Here is a 20,837-nt window from a genome sequence, read left to right as displayed (position 1 = left end):
TATATCATATGCCTAACAATATATCATAGGGTTGTGTGAGAAAAAAAAATTCTTACCTCAAAACGCACGCGGATCTTGGCTTCAATTTAGAAATGAATTATTAAAAAAAAGGATTAATTATAAACCGGTGTTTCGGGTATGATGTAACTACATTGATAACCTTGAGATAGTACCCTTGAGTATAATGATTTTAATTATATGGTTTTTCTATAGAGTGCCCATGAGCACTCTATAAGAGAGGAGAGAGATAAAGAAAAATGAATGAGAAAAGTATCCCAATGAAAAATCAGGGGACCCCCCTTCTCATTCATTTTTCTCTATCTCTCTCCTCTCTTATAGAGTGTTCATAGGCACTCTATAGAAAAACCGTTAATTATATGGCTTGAGTATAACATTATACCCTAGAGTACCGTGTTGTAATTAAGAAAATACATTTCCTTTTCTTCACTCGTGAAATTTTCTAGCTGGAGTCGGACTTCTGTTTTTGGTTCGGATTCGGAATTGGGTATTCTGAATCCGATTAAGAAAATAGTTCCAAATACCGAATCGGGCTTTTATCGTTGAAACTTGTGGAGGCCTATTGTAGGAAGCTCCCTAAGGGGGTGAAGGGAAGTTAAGGGAAACTGAGTGAAGGGAAGGGAAGGGAATTCCATTCCCCTTGGTTACACCCCAATTTGGGGGTAACAATTTTTATACTATTAGGAGGTGAACCAAGGGGAATTAGGGTGAATTAACTTCGGCTCTGTTTGGCAAAACTAGCTGAAAGCTGCGAGATTATAGCTGAAAGCTGTCAAGCTAGCTGAAAGCTGTGAAATTGTAGCTGAAAACTGATAGCTGTGTAGCTAGCTGATTGACTAGAGCTGTTTGGCAAAATAAGCTGCACAACTAGCTTAAATTTGTTAAATAACTAAAAAGGTCATGCAATATTATTGATATAAAATTAGAATTATTAGGGGTAAAAACAGAAGAAAAAAATTGACAGCTCCTTCCCAAAGACAAACGCTACTTGAGATAGCTTTCCAAAAGCTACTTGCAAAAGACATAATCTCCAAAATAATCTCCTCCTATTTTTAGTTACCAAACAGCTCTACTAGCTTATTGACCAAGTCAATAAGACACAAGCTCTTAGATAAGACACTTTTTTTAGTTGCCAAACAGTACCTTCATTTTGTTTGGGAGTTTACTTAGGGAAGGGAAGGAAGGGGAAGGAAGGGGAATTTTTCCCCTTCCTTCCCTTCCCCTCCATTACACCCCAATTTGGGGTGTAAGAATTTGGGCCAAATTTCCCCTCCATTCTCCTCCTCTACCCTCCAAAATGAAACTCCCAAACAAGTTTAAAATGAAATTTCTCTTCCCTTCCCTTCCCCCTCTCTACCCTCCATCCAAACACGATGAATCCAAACACGATGAATGAAAGTGAATGGTTCCCCTAACTTCCATTCACCATCATTCCCCTCAATCCAAACAAGACCTAAATTAAAACACGATCAAAAGAAAATTTCAATCCGATTACTCTCAGGATTCGGAGACCTAAGCGGTGAAAGGTATTAGGGTTCGTTTTCTACACCAAATCATAGTAAGAGAGCCATACAACAGCAAGAGGAAAAGCAATCAGGTACCTATCTCCAATTTCTTTATTTTCCATAACATCTCTCTGTAAATTTTCCATCAAAATTAGATTTTTTTTTTTTTGCTTCGTTCATCTATCAAATCCATAATTTTGATTTCTATTGTACAATCTATGAGATTCTGGGTTCTGGGTAAAGATTTTTTTTAAAAAAAAGAGCCAATATGCCAGAGCCATCAATGCCAATGGCAACAGAGGCTTCCCTGAAAACCTGGGTCTCAGATGAGTTGATGTCTCTAATGGGGTATTCAACTGCTGTGGTTACTAAATACGTTATTAATTTGTCGAAGATTTCGGTTTCACCTGATGATCTTGTGAATAGGCTTGTTGAATATGGGATGCCTTCATCTGAGGACACCATTGCTTTTGCTCGTAAGGTGTTTGATAAAGTTCCTCACAGAAAACCCTATGGCGGTTTGAGCAGTTATGAGGAACAAGAGAGAGAAGCAACCCGGTTAGCAAAGAAGCAATGCAAGTACAAGTTGATATTGGATGATGTTGGTGATGATGAGTCAGATGAATTACCAATGGATGCTCGTAAAAAGAGATCCAGGAAGGCTGGTGAGAGTCATGGTAGCGAAGATGATGAGGAGCCCACATTGAAGAGATCGGAGGCTCTTGAAGCAATTGATATATCAAATCTAAGAAAAGCTTCGAGGCAAGCATATTTGAAGAAAAGGAGGAACCAGAAGCTTGTAGAGTTGAAGGATGAGATCATTGATGATGAGTATCTATTTGGAGATGGTAAGAGGACCGAGGCAGAAGAACGTGAATTGAGGTGTAAGAAGAAAGTATATGCACTCGCAAATGAGAACCTGAAGGATATTGAAGATGTGAGTGAGTATAGGATGCCTGAGGCTTATGATCAGGATGGAAGTATCAATCAAGAGAAGAGATTTGGCGTGGCTCTGAAGAGGTACAGGGATGCCAATGATGGTCGCAGGGTAAAACCTTTTGCAGAACAAGAAGAGTGGGAGGAACATCAAATTCGAAAGGGATCTTTAAATTATGGATCACAGGATAAGCATATACCTGCAGATGATTATCAATATGTATTTGAAGATGGTATTGATTTTGTCAAGGTGCCGATGATGAATGGAATTGAGTATGAAGATGAATTTGGCGGTGTGACCCCTAACTGTTCAATTGCAAGGTCCAAGTTGCAGAAACTGCAGGATGAGAGAAAAACTCTGCCCATCTATTCTTATAGAGAGGAGTTACTTCAGGCTATTGAAGATCATCAGGTTATTGTGATTGTTGGCGAGACTGGTTCTGGAAAGACTACACAGATACCTCAATATCTTCATGAAGCTGGGTATACAAAACATGGAAAGATTGCCTGCACTCAACCACGCCGAGTTGCTGCAATGAGTGTTGCTGCGAGGGTATCAGAGGAGACGGGTACAAAACTTGGCCATGAAGTTGGCTATTCCATTCGATTTGAAGATTGCACTTCTGAGAAAACTGTTATAAAATACATGACTGATGGGATGCTCTTGAGGGAATTTGTTAGTGAGCCCGATTTAGCCAGTTATTGTGTATTGATGATCGATGAAGCACATGAGAGAACTATTTCAACAGACATCTTGTTTGGTTTGGTAAAGGACATAGCTCGATTCTGGAAAGATCTCAAGTTGCTCATTTCAAGTGCAACACTGGATGCTGAGAAGTTCAGTGACTACTTTGATTCTGCACCTATATTTATGATTCCAGGAAGGAAATTTCATGTCGACATATATTTCACTCAATCTCCAGAAGCAGATTATATTGATGCTGCTATTGTCACTGTTCTTCAAATTCATATTAATGAACCGCCTGGTGATATACTTGTGTTCCTTACTGGCCAGGAAGAGATTGAGACTGTTGGTGAGTTGCTAAGGCGCAGAACAAGTTGTTTAGGATCAAAAATAAAAGAAATCATAATATGTCCAATATATGCTAATTTACCGACAGAGCTTCAAGCTAAGATATTTCAGCCTACACCGAAGGGATCAAGGAAAGTTGTCCTGGCAACAAATATAGCGGAAGCATCACTGACTATAGATGGGATAAAATATGTCGTTGATCCAGGTTTTGTTAAGGTCAAGTCATACTATCCACGGACAGGTATGGAGTCTTTGCTCGTTATTCCAATATCGAAAGCTTCGGCAATTCAAAGGGCTGGAAGAGCAGGAAGAACTGCACCTGGAAAATGCTACCGTTTATATACTGCATATGGTTATGAGCGTGATCTCAAGGATAATAATGTACCTGAGATTCTAAGAACTAACCTAACACATGTAGTGCTTGTTCTTAAGAGACTGGGTATTCATGACCTTGCAAATTATGACTTCATGGATCCACCACCATTAGAGGCATTGTTCAAGGCCCTTGAGGAACTTTTTGCTCTTGGCGCACTGAACGACAAAGGAGAGTTGACCAAGATTGGAAGGCAAATGGTAGAATTCCCACTTGATCCCAAGCTTTCAAAGATGATTATTGCTTCAGACAAATATCAATGTTCAGCTGAGATCATAACCATTGCTGCAATGCTAACAACTGGTAATTCAATATCTTACCGTCCTAAGGAATTGAAAGTCCATGCTGAAAATGCATGGTTGAAATTTCACCAAGGAAATGTTGGAGACCACATTGGTTTATTAAATGTTTACAACTCATGGAAAGAAAATAACTTTTCATCTCAGTGGTGTTATGACAATTTTATCCAGGTTCGAAGTATGAAACGTGCAAGAGACATAAGAGAGCAGCTAGAGGGGCTTTTGGAACAAGTTGAGATTGAACATATCTCAAACCCCAATGATTTTGATGCCATAAAGAAAGCCATAGCATCTGGTTTCTTCCACCATTCAGCAAAGCTACAAAGATCTGGAGCATATCAAACTGTTAAGAATCCTTGTACAGTGTTTATACACGGAAGTTCCAGTCTATACAAGGAGCGTCCACAATGGCTTATCTATCATGAACTGGTTCTTACCAAAAGAAAATATATTCGACAGGTTACAGAACTGAAACCTGAATGGTTGATAGAAATTGCACCGCATTACTACCAGCTGGCAGATATTTAAGGAAAATAGAGAAGAAGGGGCAACGATGTAGAAATCATGCTACAGTAGTCCAAGTCATTTGTCTGTTTACTTGAGACAGACATTTTTAACGTGCCTCAAAGCTGTTTATCATTAGAGGGTGTTTGTTAAACTAATTTTTTATGTGAAAATGGTTCGATCTAATTGTCTACTTGGTCTCTCACTTCGGAAAAATATGTTAGATGCAATCAGGCATTAAGTTTTTGAAACTTTTTGTGATACAGGACGCAATTTGAACTTTTTAACTTTGCTGATTTTGTTTTCCATTAGTTAACATCAAAAGTTGATAGATAAGTCGATATAGTTTCTTGTCAATTGAACTGGATTAGAAATTGACAACTATGCTTCTGACATCCTTTATCTTATTTCTTCATTGTTTTATAGAAGATTTTTCTTTTTACATGAGTAACTTGCTGTTTCTTAGAAATTCCTTGCTACTATACTATAGCACATTATTTTGCTTGCAGGTATCCAGATGTTTCGAGAATCCTTACAGAGTATCCTTATTACAGCATGCATAATTTCAGTTCTGCAATGTTCTGAGGCTTTCTGGAATCGCAAGAAATGAAGTAATTGATATAGTGAGCAAGTGCAGGTCAAAGGTATCTTATTATTGTTATTATTATCATCAGAAAATAGGAGTGTTATTATTATCATCAGAAAATAGGAGGCACTATGTTGTGATTACTCATGCTTGTTAATTTTACATCTTTCCATCATATTTTCCTTTTGAGCAAATTTGTGCTTGCCTGAGGCACTGATTAGCAGTACTTTTTTTCGCTGATTTGTTCATAACATATGCTCATGTATATATCTATACTACTATATAATGAACATAGTGGGGGTAGCAAAAGTTGGATGAGTGGTGGACATTGTCCTCCTTCCTATTATAATTTGGAGGGTAAAATGGTAATTTTGCAAGAGAAATTTTTTCCTTTTATTTCTTTTCATTCTTATTTCTCGAAGATTCTAAATCATGACATGATAATAGGATTTGGACTCACATAACTAATATTGTAATTTTTCAAGAGAAATATTTATTTTATTTCTTTTAATTTTCCAAGAGAAACATTTATTTTCTTTATTTTTTTCTTTTTTTCTTTTTTATTTGTAGAATATTCTAAATCATGAAATGATAATACACACATAATTAAAGGCAAAATGGTTAAATTGGTATATTTTCTAGAGGCTTGGGGACATGTTGGTATATAAACTTTTTATTTTGTCATATTGGTATAAAATTTTAACTCCGGCGCCATATAGGCCTTAAGTTTTGTCGGAGTCAATTTTTCGGCCATTATTCTCACGCGATAGCTCACGTGACTCCGACGTGGCCTTGACGTGGACTCCAGCGTGGCGATATTTAGCGGGAATAAGCAAGCGGTTTGTCTAGAAAATCACAAAAGAGCAGTAATTCACTCCCATTCTTTAATTTCCCTCTCTTCCCCAAATTGCAGAAGAAAATCGTAGAACCCTAGAGCGTGACGATCCCCAAATTGCAGACGATCGAAGTTCAAGGCTTCCACCTACTTCATCGTCTTTGGCGCGGAGCAAAAGGTGAGTGGAAATTTTATATTTTTGAAACTAATTAGGGTAGATTTGATGGGTTTATTGTAAGTTAGGGTTTTTTGATGGGTTTAGTGAGGAGTTACGGTTTTTATTGTGATATTGCAGATGGGTATCCAAATCTTGGTTAAAATCAGACATGGAGGAAGTTTTCCGATGGGCTGGGTTGAAGAGTATGTTGGTGGTAGATTTGATGTTAGGTTTATAAACAAAGAGGATCTGAGCATAGAAAGACTGATGGATGAAATTATTGCAATTGGGTATAACAATGTCAACGGCTTGTTCTACTATGTTCCTGGTGTAGGGGTTGCAAATGGTGGATTGAGGTCTCTAAGTGATGAAGGTTCCTTCATTGAAATGCTAGAACATGCAGAAAGGGTGAAGGCAGTTAAAATCTATGTTGAACATGAGATTGATGAACCTGCAGAAGATTGTGATGTGCTGTTGTTGGAAGGTGTGAGTCAACCAATTTCTGAATCACAGACTCATCCAGTTGAAGCACAAGAAGATATGCAAATGCCAGAAGTGACCACTCCTACAAAGAAGGGGAAAGTAGCAGGACCCAGGAGATCAACACCTAGGAGATCAACACCCAGGAAAGCCACTGCTAGTGCCATTGAGAAACGAACACCCAAGAAAGCAACACCCAAGAGGAAGGTAACATATCCTTCAACCTCCAGGAAGAAACTAACACCCATGAGGGCAACCAAGCTGTCAACCTCTAGTGAAACCCTGCCACAACAAGAAGCATTAATTTCAGCCTCTTTAGATGATCCGTGTAGTGCACAACAACAGTCAAGTCCATCTAGTGATAGTGACGACTCTGTGGAGGATGAGAATTACAGAATGGATCCTAGGGAGGCATTTGTAGATGATGACTTTGATGAAGATGAACTATTTGATGAGTTTATCAATAATAGCAAGGAAAAAAAAGAAGAATGTGCAAAAGAAAGAGGATGAAACTGCCTACAGTGAATGTGGAGGGCAATGAGAGTGTGCCTGAACCAAATAATGAACCTAGTGAGGCAGTGAATGTGAAGGGCAATGAGAGTGTGTGTGAACCAAATAATGAACCTAGGAAGGTAGTGAATGTGAAGGGCAATGAGAGTATGCCTGAACCAGGCCAGGAAGATAGGGAGGTAGTGAATGAGGTTCACGGTGCCCACAATGACGATTCCTTTCAAGCTGCTATATGTAGTGAAGACGAGGAATTGAATGAGATTAGGCAATGCAATAAGGAGATTCTAAGTCAAGAGATGGGCAACATTGCTTTAAACTCTGGTGCAGTACTGGGAGATGGTGTTGATGCAGGTAACTCCATTCAATTTAACACTGTCAGACCCCATCGAGTGGTTAATGCTAATGTACCAACATCACCCCATGAAGGAGTGCATTCAAGAGCTGGATCACAACAACAGTCATGGCTAGATTTTTTTACAAATTATGACAGTGGATATGAATTAGATCCTAGATCAAGTGGTGATGAAGGTCCCATAATGACAAGTGATGAGGATGAAACTCTTGTCCAAAGTTTTCTAAAAAAAGCAGCAAAGGTCAAATATCCTTTTTTTAATGAAGAAGTTGACATGAAAAATGTTAAATTAACAGTAGGATTGAAGTTCAAATCTAGGAAAATATTAAAAGAAGCAATATTGAATTACTCCATACAAGAACACTATGACATTGTTTATGAAAAAAAATGATAAGAGGCAGTTTAATGTGAATTGTGCACTCTGTCATTGGCAGCTAAATGCTACACCATGTCGTGATGATGCTAGTGCTTGGAAAATCAATAGTATGCACCCTTTTCATACTTGTAGCAGGACATTCAAGAATAGGCTAATCACTGAAGGTTGGCTTGCAGGAAAATTTATTGATAATTTTTTGAGGGATCCTAAGTTCAAGCCCAAAGATATGAAAGCAGAAATGCAAAAACAATATGAGATCATAGTGGATTTAAGAAAATGTAGGAGGGCAAAGAGTAGGGCTTTGAATGCAGTAGATGGTTTGTTTAAGAAGCAATATGGCTTGTTAAAGCCATAGATGAGAGAGCTCTTAAGGAGTAATGTTGGAAGTACATGCATTCTGAAGGTCACAGATCAAAGTGACTCATCAGAATCAGGAGTCTTTCAAAGATTCTATGTGTGCTTTGCAGGTAAAGTTCAAGTGTTTGTTAGAAAATTTTGAATTTTTATCAAAGCTTGTATGTGCAGGTTTTTTAGGCCATACTGAATTCATTCTTGTGTTCTCAGCCATGAAAAGGGGGTTCGCCAACAATTGTAGACCTATATTTGGACTTGATGAGTGTTTTCTTAAACATGCATGTGGTGGGTAATTGCTAAGTATCGTGGGGAGAGACGGCAATAATCAGATGTGGCCAATTGCGTGGGCTATTGTGGAGGGTGAAACAATGAGCTCTTGGGAATGGTTTATGAGAATCTTATCCAATGATCTCAACATGGGAGAGGGAGAGGGATGGACAGTAATTTCAGACCAACAAAAGGTAAGGATCAATTTCATGTCATATTCAATTTAATCTCTATTTGGGCTACATGTTTACATATCTGGGCATGTTTTTTTGTTTAACCAGGGTTTAGTTCCAGCTATACATGAGGTTTGGCCCCAAGTGGAGCATAGGCAATGTGCAAGACACATTTATTCCAATTGGAGAAAAACACATACTAGAAGAACTCTTCAAAAACAATTTTGGTATTGTGTGAAGGCTACCTCCATGGAGGATTTTGCAAGAGAGGCTGTCAAACTCAAGGATTACTCTCAAAGGGCATATGACGACTTCATGGCAAGGGATCCTCACACCTTCTGTAAGTCCCATTTTAAATGTCATAGTCAATGTGACAGTGTTGACAATAATATGTCCGAAACCTTCAACTCATTCATCCTTCTTGCAAGATACAAGCCAATAATTTCTATGCTAGAAGACATTAGACTTACCATGATGGATAGGATGCAGATAAAAAGGAAGTTGATTATGCAATTTGTGGGTGGGATTGCCCCTAGAATAAGTAAGAAAATCAAAGAGGGATATCAAGAACAATTGTACTGTCAAACACGTTGGTCGGGAACAAATGACTACAGTGGATTTGAGATACATCACAGAGGGATTGGCCATAAGGTTAACTTGGGTGAAAATACCTGTTCTTGTAGGGTTTGTGACTTGACTGGAATTCCATGTCCTCATGCCATTAGTGCAATATTGTTCATGAGAAAGAATCCAGAAGATTTTGTTGCTCATTGGTACAAAATTGAAGCTTACATAAATGCTTATGAGAGCTTGTTAAACCCTGTGCAAGGTACCAAATTTTGGGACCTTCAACAGGAGGGATCTGTGTTGCCTCCTCACAGTATTAGGAAGCCCATGGGGAGGCCCAAACATGCTAGAAGAAGGGACCATTCAGAAGGTCCAAGAAATCAATTTAAGGCATCAAGGCGAGGTGTGCAAGGGCGATGCACCCATTGTGAATCAAGTGAACATACACGGAGAAAGTGCCCCACTGCACCACCAAGGCAACAAGCTACACAAGTAAGCTTTTTTTTTTGTAGCTGTATTTTGTGTTCTTTAAACAACTTAAGCCTTACCTGATCCATCTTGCAGGAATCACAATGAACAAGAGTTGATGAAGGACCATCTCAAGTGAGGAAAAAGGGGAGACCAAAGGGAAGCCTGAACAAAATTAGATGTGGTGACATGCCTCCAAGCAATGCTCCAACGCTAGCATCCATTATCCTTGGAAGAAGAAGCAAAGCTCCAACAACCAGCACTGAGGCAGGAAGAGGTAGAGGAGGGGGAGGAAGAGGAAGAGGAAGAGGACCATCTCAATTACGGATGCCAGAAGGGTTTGATTTGTGGCAAGGACCACAAGGAGAAATGGCATTTAGAGCTCCTGGTGATAGTCATGTAAATGTGATACATTTGACACCTAATGCTCCATCCTCACAGAGTGCATCCTCTTAGGAATGAGAGTGTAATTAACTGCAGTAGATAACCAGTGTTTTGTATTTTGGGACAAAGTTGTTAATGTTTGGTTAATTTTAGATAGGGACAAAGTTGTTACTGTCTGGTTATTGTATTTTGGGACAAAGTTGTTATTTGGTATTTTATGTTTAGATGTGTTGATCATATATATATGTGCATGTTCTATTTAGTATTTTGTGTTATGTTATGTGATAAAGTTCTGTGCACAACATGCAGTTGGTATTTTGTTTTTTGTTATGTGTCACAGTAGTTTCCAAGCAATGTTCTACCTGATACATTTGGTATTCTGGATGTTCATTTGTTTGGCATGTTTAAAGTTTATATGTCTACTTCATGTCGATCCCTTTGTTGACATCATTGAACCAGGTCATGTGCAATATGGATCAAACAAGTACAATTGAATTCATGTCATTGAACCATGTCATGTACATTTGGTTATACAAGTCATTGCACCAGTTCATGTGCATTCATGCCTGTATATAACAACCAAGAAAGTTAATTTATTCATGAACAATCAACAACACACATTAGGAGTTCAATATACCAATCTGTCAAAATACAGTGCTTTATTCACATCACAACCACTTTCACATTACAACCATCTTCACATTACAACATACAGAATTAAACAGAGTGTAAACATTCCTAATAACAACATAAACTTAATAATTCTTTTTTCTTTTGTAATCTTTTCGTGCAATTCTAATCTTTCTTTCATCATTTTCTGCACTTCTTCCAAACAAGAAGCAGCCTCATGTTGAGACAATTCGACATCCTCTTTAAGCTTGTAAATATCCTCATTGTATCCTCTTAGCTGATTTTCACACCTTTGAAGTAACTCCTCCTTCAACAGCAACGTATTCCTCAAATCATTGATCTCCTCTCTTAGAAGCGGAAACAATTGACATCCAACACTACACATTGGTTTGTCAATCCATTCCCAAATGTCACAACCACCAGCCTATCGTTACTCAAAAATCAAAGGAGACCATGATCAAGTGAGATCCGCAAAAAATTACAACTTCCAAGTAAAAACTGCAGTTGATTACTGCAACAAATGAGAAAGTAAATTTAACTTACATGCTGATTGCGACATTTATAGAACCTCCGTCCTGGATTTTCATCAGTCATAGAAGTAAAATACTCGCAATCCAAACCACAATTACAAACATTCACCTCAGATTGCTTTGCTAAATCATTCCACTGTCGTATAGCTTTTATTCCATTGAACCCTTGCCTGCTTCTTCCCATACTCGTGCTTGACACTGATCTTGAGCGACAGCTTGAAGATGAAGAATCCATCACTAATTTAACTCCCACTGAACCTAACCCTAACCGTACTTGAGCGACAGCTTGAAGATGAAGAATCCATCACTAATTTAACTCCCACTGAACCTAACCCTAACCGTAGGAGGTAGAAGAAGATGGAGTAAGAAGTCCATCACTAATTTAACTCCCACTGAACCTAACCCTAACCGTAGGAGGTAGAAGAAGATGGAGTAAGAAGAAGAAGATGGAGTAAGAAGGAGGAAGAAGAAGATGAAGCCCTAATCGAAGATATAAACCCCCCTTTTGCTGAAATTTATTCATCCCAACGACCCACCACGCTGGAGTCCACGTCAAGGCCACGTCGGAGTCACGTGAGCTATCGCGTGAGAATAATGCCCGGAAAATTGACTCCGACCAAACTTAAGGCCTATATGACGTCGGAGTTGAAATTTTATACCAATATGACAAAATAAAAAGTTTATATACTAACATGTCCCTAAGCCTCTAGAAAATATACCAATTTGGCCATTTTGCCCATAATTAAATTGCGATATCCCTATTTTTCCTTTTTTTTATTTTAGTCACTTACTCAAATTATATTATCCTCAATTAGGAAACTACTCAACAAAATTGTGTTAAGAACAGATTTAATTGATAAATAATATTTTAAGATACATTTTCTATGTAGAGCTCCACAGTACAATTGCATAAATTAAATCATCACCAAACTATTAAATGAAAATGTAAGACTAATCATATAGTTGAACATTTTTGCACGTGCATGGCACATGCCAATATGCTAGTATGTGTGTGTATGCATATGTATATGTGTGTGTGTGTCTATATATGTATGTATGTGTGTGTGTATGTGTATATGTATGTATGTATATGAGAAAAATTGATATGCTTGATGCCAAGCAAAAACTTTGTGTTTTTTGTGCTTAGTAGTGAGGTTGCTCATTCCCATCCATTCTTTCAAATGGTCTCTACTTGAAAATGATCATCCATTAATTATCCAACCCATGTGAATATGATCCCCTTTTAAGGTAAGTGGATGAGAATAGCTCATCTCGCTACTAACCACAAAATTTGTACTTGGCACCAAGTATACCCATCTCTCTCTCTCTCTCTCTCTCTCTCTCTCTCTCTCTCCATATATATAGTTATATACATCAAGGTTTTAAATATCGATTATCAGTGATTTATCGGACAGCCAAAATCCTTATCGAATAGCGGAAATCGGGGATAAGTAGTATTTATCGGAGTGATATACCGGATGGTGTATATATATAATATAATAACTAAAAAATATAATTTAACCATGCTTAATGAAATATAAACATACCAAAATGTAAATCATCATGTTTAGAATCACTAACTAATTGTAGAAAGCGGGTCGGGTCGGGTTTAAAAACTCAACAATCCAACTCAAAATGCCCGGCCGATAATCCCGATAATTAAGCCTTACTTATCGGCCAATAAGTGCCAATAACTCGCCGATATACTCTCCAAAACGATAACCGATTACAAAACTAACTTATCCTAATGAAGAGCTCTCAAATCCGATAACTTGGCCGATAATGTCGATTATCAGCCGATATTTAAAACAATGATATACATACATATATATGTGTGTATGTATATGTATGTGTGTATGTGTATGTGTACATGGATACATACATACATACATTTCATTTGTGTGTGTGTGTGTAACTATGGACATGGCTTTGATTTTGCGAGGACCATTATGATAGTTAAGTTTTACTTTCATGACTGCTGTTGGGACAGTTGCTGTCGTGCTGAATTCTTTAGTTACTATGTTATACTGTCATTGGTCAATGACTTTATTGTGACCATTTTTCAATCTTCAAGTTTTGGTATTGATCATAATTGTAGTGTTATTCCTGTGTGTGCTCCAAGCTGCTCTTAGACTAGAAGTCGGTGACCCTAAGTGTCCTATTTACTTTCTCTCATACTTGAAGTTAGACAGTATCTAATGGGAAAAATATTAATAAATGTAAGGTAGGATAGAAAGGGTTACAGAGTTCCCTAACCTCCTGAAGATTATTGATCTACTATCATTGCATTAACTAGACGTTTACTATGAATAAATTCACTTGTTCCAGATAAAGAAATTCCTGTTTCTGTTTTTCTCTCTTTATGCCTATCCTCTGTTTCCTTGTCTTTCTTCTCTCATTCTTTTATTCCTATCCTCATCTTTATTGTTTGCTACTGACAACTTTAGGAGGCTCCAGGGAAGCTGATGATTGACTAGGCGACTCAGGTTACTTTAGGTCGCAGCTTATTATTTTGTTCAATCTAGCTGGTATATATTTTCAAACTTACTTTGTTATAAACATATGTGAATTGTGAGCTATGCCACCATGTCCACAAATATTTAATCTCTACAGTAGCACACATATACATGCACATCTACAGACGGAAGGCTAAACATTCATCGTACATGCTCCAGTAAATATGAGGCTGGAATGAGAATGCGCACTTGGAGTTGAATAACTGGCAGTATATTTTTGGAGTGATAAATTGCTGCATCTATAAGAAGCAGCTTTAATTGGGGAACAAGGGAGGACGGTGAGATGAGTTGGGCATTGCTATAAAGTGCGGTATTAGGAGTAATAGAGCAGTAGTTAGTGGATAGATGAGGACTGCAGGTAGCCAGCATGTATGAGGATCAAAGCACTGACAAAGATTTGGTATGTTTAAATTTAATAGATGAGATGGCCCTCATTAAGGCTGAAGAACAAAGTATGTTTTTGATCAAAGAAACTTGGGTGGTTTTCTGTTTACTATCTTATGGGATGGGAAACATTCTCACATAACACATTAATGTTGTATTTTGGAGGATCAGGATACCTGAACCGACAAAGTCAAGAAGCTGCAGATGCTAAACTTAGTCAAGGCTTAAGCTTCTCATAAGTTAAGAAGATGTTCCTATTTTTGGAGAGAGGTTCCTATTTTTGGAGGAGGTTTTTAGGGGGATGCTGGATCAAACTTGATTAATGATACTTTCGTATCTGTCCCATGACTTAAAAGTTATGCTAGATTCTGAGTCTGAGATACAAAATGTAGTAATGAGGAAGGTTATGGATACTGAAATTTATAGTTACAAACTTACAAATGAGAAGTTATATGAAATGTATTGAAAGTTGTGGTCATGAATGAGAGGTTGTAAAAAAAGAAAATGAAGCATCAAATTATGATAGGCTAGATGAAATGTCACTTGGAAACCTAAATATAAGGAGTTGCAGTTGTAGCCACTTGATGTATGACCATGAGTAAGAAAAAAATTTCTCACACGCAAGCACACATAAACGCACATATTACTTATACAAACACATTTATATGCATATGTATACACACACACATATTATGTGTGCTTGTATGTGCTTTTATATATATTGTGTGTTTGTGCACGTGTATATAGAATAAACGAGAGTTGGTGTGTCCCTCCACGTTCTTTGGTTGGTGTATTGCTAACATGACACATCCAAGCGTCAATTTATGATCTGAATATGTTGATAATTTAAACTGTAATGCTCTTAGTATGCCACGTCAATGACTCACAAGCCAAGACCGTGGAGGGACATCGGATCCTGTTTACTCATACACACTCACACACACACATATTTGCACACGTGCGTGTGTAAGGTATATTGGATATGAGCTGCCATCATACCTCTCCTACATATATGTAGTGCATATCTATCTTTATGTATGCATATCTATATCTATCTGTATATATATGTATATCTATCTATATATGTATATCATTACACAATTATACATATGTACATGTGCGCATGTGTGACTAGAAGTGACCTTTCATCTAGCCTATCATAAGTATGACGTTTCTTCTTCTTTTCTTATAACGTCTCATCCATGACCACACCTTTCAATTTACTACATATAACTTCTCACTTACAACTATGACAGCCCTTTCTACACAACTTTTTTCATTACTAGTTGTATATGTCATATGACCCTTCATGTATATGTCTAACGTAAGTATACGTCTAGTCGAATTTGGTTGAAGACTAATTAATCAAGTTTAAGTTCAGTTTCCTACAAAATTGATTCTCCAAAAAGTAGTAAGATCTTCTCAACTCCTTAAAAGTTTGAGCCTTGAGTTGTTTAGTAAAACTGTTTGGAAGCTTGTTGCGTTTGTAGTTCTGGTGGTGGATGAAATTGTATGATAATTTTGATCTTCTCGTTCTTCATTTCTTCCTGAACAACGTGCACAAGCTTCTGAATATTTTCTCCTACTTGATTCTTGGGCAAATTATATGTAAACCTTGTGATTTCTCTTTTTTTCTTTCTTTTTTTTTCTTCCATTGAACTCCATTCAGTTTTTCTTTGTCTAATGAAGACAATAATATCATCAACTCAACTTTTTTTTTTAATTCCTTCATGCATGACTCCTCCTTTTTATGTTCATAGTACTATTTATTAATCTTTCTTTATGAAGTAAACTTTGTTGGGATTATGTATTTGATTCTTTGTATAACTTTATGAGAATTAGATAGAGTTAAATATCTATCATGATTAGGAGATTAGGTCTCATCATGATTAGGAATTTGAATCATATTCTAATTAGAAAGTTGGGTTAGAGATAGAGTTTTGGTTTTCCTATATAATTTCTTCTATTGTTGGAGGAAAAACCAAGTAGATGAGAGAGAGCCAATATTTTTGAAATCTAGGGTTAGCAGAGGGCGTAGCCTGATTCAATAACATTGTGCGAGAGGCGAGAATTTCGTAGTATTTGTTCGTGCAAAAGATTACAACATTGGGAGAGGGGTTCGCAGTCTTTGTCCCTTCAAAATATTGTAAGGAGAGGGTTTTGGAGAGAATATGAGAGTTGATTATGTATGTGAGGTTGAGAGATTGAAAGACGAGAGTTGAGTGGTTCTTCTTGTAGTTCTTCCTGATACATAGTGAATTTCTCGTATTGTTGCCCCGTGGACGTAAGTCGAAGTTGGTCGACCGAACCACATAAATCTCGGTGTTCTTTCTTCTTGATTGCGGTTATTATCTATCTTATTGATTGTGGGTTAGCTTCCGAGTTGCGGAGATCGTAGTACGCGGGGGAACTAAAATTCCGCAACAAACTTCTCTTTTCATGTTATCTTCTAACTCTCCTCTTTTAATATTTTCTATTTTTTTGAAGCAAAATATGTTCACCCTTTGCACAAGGAATCACCTTTGGGAGCTTGCTCCAGTTGCATCAAGGTCTTATCTCTTATTCTTGGACCATTTCTGCTTCCTACCCCCCCATCTTTGCGTTCTTCAATTACTTCTTATGTTCCTTAAACTGTAATTTCTTGAGTATTCTTTTTCACTTCCTCTAACTTCAACTTTCCAAAAAATTGTAGTTTTTGAATCATTACTTTTTCGCCCTTTCTTGTTTCTCGCGGAACTTGTTTGCTGAGTCCTATGCTTCAACGTCGTCATCACTGGTCATAATTTTATGCCATGACAAATTATCAAGAACATCATTTCCCCCTGAAAAAACTTATCATACGGTTGCGAGTTGACCACCTCCCATTAATCTTGTCCTCCGGTTCCCGTAGTTGCCCATTAGTTCTCATTTACAACCTCCCATTAATCCTGCCCTCCGGTTCCCCTAGCTGCCTATTAGTTCTCATTTACAACTACGAAATTTTATTCTACTCCATCATCCTCATTACCACCTTTTATGCCCTATGATCCTTCATATTCTAGACATAATTTTATCAAAGTTTAATTTCAATTTAGGGTTTTCGGTTGTATTACTGATAGAGGTAAGTGTGGTATCCGTATACAGTATTTGTATTTCACTTTTTTCAGTGTAGCATTATTAATCTGTTTGTAATTAGTCAGCATCAGTTACTGGTATCAGCATCCTCTGATTCACTATGGACGGACCTCGTAGTTTTGAGAAAGAGATTTCAGGATATGCAAAGTTTTTTCTATGCACCAGCTTGGGCTCTCGTGGGACCTGCATGTAATTGTTTCTTCTTCTTTTTTTCTTCTTCTTGCGATGTAATGTTTCTGTGGTCTCACGTGAAAATTCAGTTTATGCTTGACCCCCATGTAACATTACTGAACTTTTCCCCTTGAGTATAGATAACTCTCAATGAATGTTTTACCAGTTTTCATTGAGTGAACTTTGGTAAATCCACCCCCCCCCCCCCCCCACCCCCCTCTTTTGGCCTAGCATATTAGACTTGCAAAAAATGCACTGTCGGCGAGTAATATTTGATATCTGAAGAGTTCTCCATCCTGCATGTTAATTGTAATATAATAATCATTTAACTTGCATTTAGAGTATCTCTAGTAAAAAGATGTTGATCCTAATAATACGAAAACGTATATATCTTCTATGCATCCAAAATTTGACATATTGTCATACAGGCATCATCTTGTGATGCCTGTATGACAATATTGCTTTTACAGAGTACTGTAAATATTGACATATTGTCATACAGGCATCATCTTGTGATGAAAAACGGCAAATCCACGACTATCTATGTTAGACAATAGAACTACAGAGGAGAATTTTTTGCAGCCGACAATTTTCATCTCCTCTTCCGTACATACGTATTTACAGCTAAAAAAGCAAGGTAAAATAAAGGATTTATACTAATCCTCCACCACGAATTGGTATCTCTCTCCTATATATTCTAAAGGATAGTATACTGTAGAGTGGGGGGAGGGGGGGGGGGAGAGGGGGTACAAGGATGGGTGGGAAAATGAAAGGTCATGATGAAAATGAAAGGGTAGGATCTTCTTATTAGGAGATATTAGGAGCTTTTCATTAGGAGAGGATCCGGATCCCTCATGAAACCATCGATAAGTTATAATTTTTGTAGAAATCTCCCAACATCTTTTGGTTAAATTACACTAAACTCCCCCAACATCTTTTAAAATGCCTTAATATGTTGTTTTTTGGTTCTAATTTGTCGGGGTCTGAAAACTAATTGGGGGGTTTAGTGTGATTTTGAAAGTTATTGAGAGTTTACTGGAAAATGTTGAAAGTTTTTAGGGTTTTAGTGTAATTCACCCAAAAATAAACTTTGAGCCCGACTGCTGTGTTTCCTAGATCCTGATAAATCCGAGGGCAATCTTTACATGTTGGTAGAGGAAAAAAAAATAGACGAACTATAAACGGTGTAATTTGATTTCATAGATACCATATCTGAATTTGAAACTCTTAGATAATCCTATAATGATGATCAAACCAATGTTGATTGATGTTGTTCCAGTCCACTTCCATTCATTTCATACTAGTGTGAGCACCGTGCAAAGAACGGTATATTTTTTCCTGCTACAGTAACACCGGTTTTAAATGATACCATAAATTCTTGAATTGCTACAGCATCTCGTCTCTGCTACAGTATTCCCGCGTGATACAATAATATTTTTTTAAAAACAATACCCAATTTTATGTTTACTACAGTAAAATGCTACAGTAAATGTTACTGTGCATTTAGCTTAGCATGAATAGTGAACCTGCGTTCTCCCATTTGTATAGAGGAGTAGATGTAGAAAGCAGAATGCATGAATAGTGAACCTGCGTTCTCCCATTTGTATAGAGGAGTAGATGTAGAAAGCAGAATGCATTTCAAGAGTCGCAATCGGCAAGTAGGATTACATCACGCTAATTCATGCGATTTAATGTAATACTGTAGAGGCAAAAACATTGCACTGTTTCTGCGTTTGAAATGAAGGGATCAAGATAAACAATTCAGAATAAACCTCACGAATGGATTGAGGTAACGAATCGAGAAAACGATTCGAAGTAAAACTCAACACTGATAATCCAGAATTAACGTGTTAAAAGTTGGAGGTTTTAGTGGAAAACATCCAAGGAGATATAATTAGTTGGAAAAGCAAAGTCTCAGGGAGTTCCATAAACAAACACAGGCCGAAAGTTCAGGGGGTTTCCTGAAACATGCCCAACAAATTATACAGAGTACTACCCGGTCTCCGGAGGAGGCATATAAATAAAAGATCATATATTTTCTCATCAATGCGTACCGCTTTGCCTTAGCCATAGAGAGATCAGAATTGTTCTACAAAGAAAGAGCTGAGATGAGAACTAGAACTCACATGCATACTACTTGAGAATTCATTAAAAACCCTAAAACAAAATAGAACCAACTGCGGAGTCCATACACGAACCAAGTTTCACCTCTTAACATCCAAACTAACTAACATAAACGTCCTTGTTGAAAGAAAAAGCCCAACTTCAAGAGATGCGAGTAACAGTCGACTAAAAGACTCCACTGAGGAGATTGGCAGCGGTGCTAATCGCTGCTCCGGTGATGGCACACTGTACTATGTGCTCGTGTGTTGCGTCCTCTGCAGTCAGTGCTAGCGCCGCTCCAGTGATTGCGCCGGCCACAGCACTGTTCTTCTGCACAGAACAACATAAACACAATATAATAAATTTAGTACACAGTCTTAGTTCTCAGTTCTCTTGCACAATGTTTATAAACTTAATCCTACATAAGGTTCAACCGAAAACCTTATCTCGTGTGTGTATTCTATATTTCTTGAGGTAATGTTATGATGTGAGATTCGAGGGAAGCTGGACATGAGCTGGCATCTTGTATTAAAATGAGATATCAAGATATGTGAAGGTGTCAATATGTTCTGATGTGATTAACATGATGGGTCTCTAACACTCCCTAAATCTGTGGGTAGATCATTTAAGCTAAACGTATAGCCACCTGATATCCATTTTTCCCCCAAGGTTTTTTGCCTCATATCCATCTTTTCTAAAAGAATTCTTATTTTCTCTGAGAAGCATGCCATTGGTGAATAATTAGCTATTAGGTTTTTAATCACTAATACTTTCCAAAGCATATGCTTTGTGTTTCTATATCTTTCACATGTAAAATAAATTAAATGATCGTAGGAACAACATGGTTATTATTAACAACTGTAATAAATATTAACAACTGTTAATAAATATTAACAACTGTTAATAAATATTAACATCGGGGGAAGAATTGTTCATTAATTTGAAGTAATAACTATTCACATCGGAACTAACCCAGTCATGTGAACCACGAGCCTCCCTTAACCCGTAGGTCAAACCAGAGTACATGCCAGCGGCCAAACCTGCAAGGAAGAGTCCATTGGTAACACAGTTTGCGTAAGAAGATACCACGAGAAGTGCAAAGAAAGAAATAAAACTAGCTTAATTAAGAACAAAAGATTGGAGCTAGTTCTACTATGTATTAATTTGTTTATCACAAATTGACAGTTTAGTGCATGCAAACTGATCAGTGAA

General features: G+C 37.5%; 2 protein-coding genes across 7 annotated transcripts in view; one reads left to right on the top strand and one right to left on the bottom strand.

The window, feature by feature from the left end:
- On the top strand, positions 1,193–17,680 carry LOC109848151 (pre-mRNA-splicing factor ATP-dependent RNA helicase DEAH1-like). 6 transcript variants are annotated; one of them, XR_002248714.1, is made up of 4 exons: positions 1,193–1,615; positions 5,178–5,312; positions 13,785–13,823; positions 17,413–17,680. XR_002248714.1 is itself a non-coding variant. In XM_020417518.1 (2 exons), exon 2 carries the CDS (start codon positions 1,966–1,968, stop codon positions 4,690–4,692), a length of 2,727 nt encoding a protein of 908 aa, XP_020273107.1. In that variant the 5' UTR covers positions 1,193–1,615; positions 1,950–1,965; the 3' UTR covers positions 4,693–4,931. The 6 variants fall into 6 exon arrangements, 1 of the variants encoding a protein (XP_020273107.1); XR_002248713.1 differs by lacking the exon at positions 17,413–17,680 and adding an exon at positions 13,979–16,111 and having other exon boundaries at positions 13,785–13,865; XR_002248712.1 differs by lacking the exon at positions 13,785–13,823.
- LOC109850648 (outer envelope pore protein 16-2, chloroplastic) overlaps positions 19,540–20,837 on the bottom strand; it is a 5,547-nt gene continuing 4,249 nt past the window's right edge. Inside the window, 3 exon segments of the mRNA XM_020420704.1 lie at positions 19,540–19,955; positions 20,598–20,678; positions 20,680–20,699. Coding sequence (XP_020276293.1) covers positions 19,812–19,955; positions 20,598–20,678; positions 20,680–20,699 — 245 coding nt within the window. The 3' untranslated portion in view covers positions 19,540–19,811.

Source organism: Asparagus officinalis, chromosome 7, assembly GCF_001876935.1.
Source record: "Asparagus officinalis chromosome 7, Aspof.V1, whole genome shotgun sequence".
NCBI lineage: Eukaryota > Viridiplantae > Streptophyta > Magnoliopsida > Asparagales > Asparagaceae > Asparagus > Asparagus officinalis.
The sequence above is the reverse complement of the archived record's forward strand: the minus strand, read 5'-3'. Positions and strand labels throughout refer to the sequence as shown.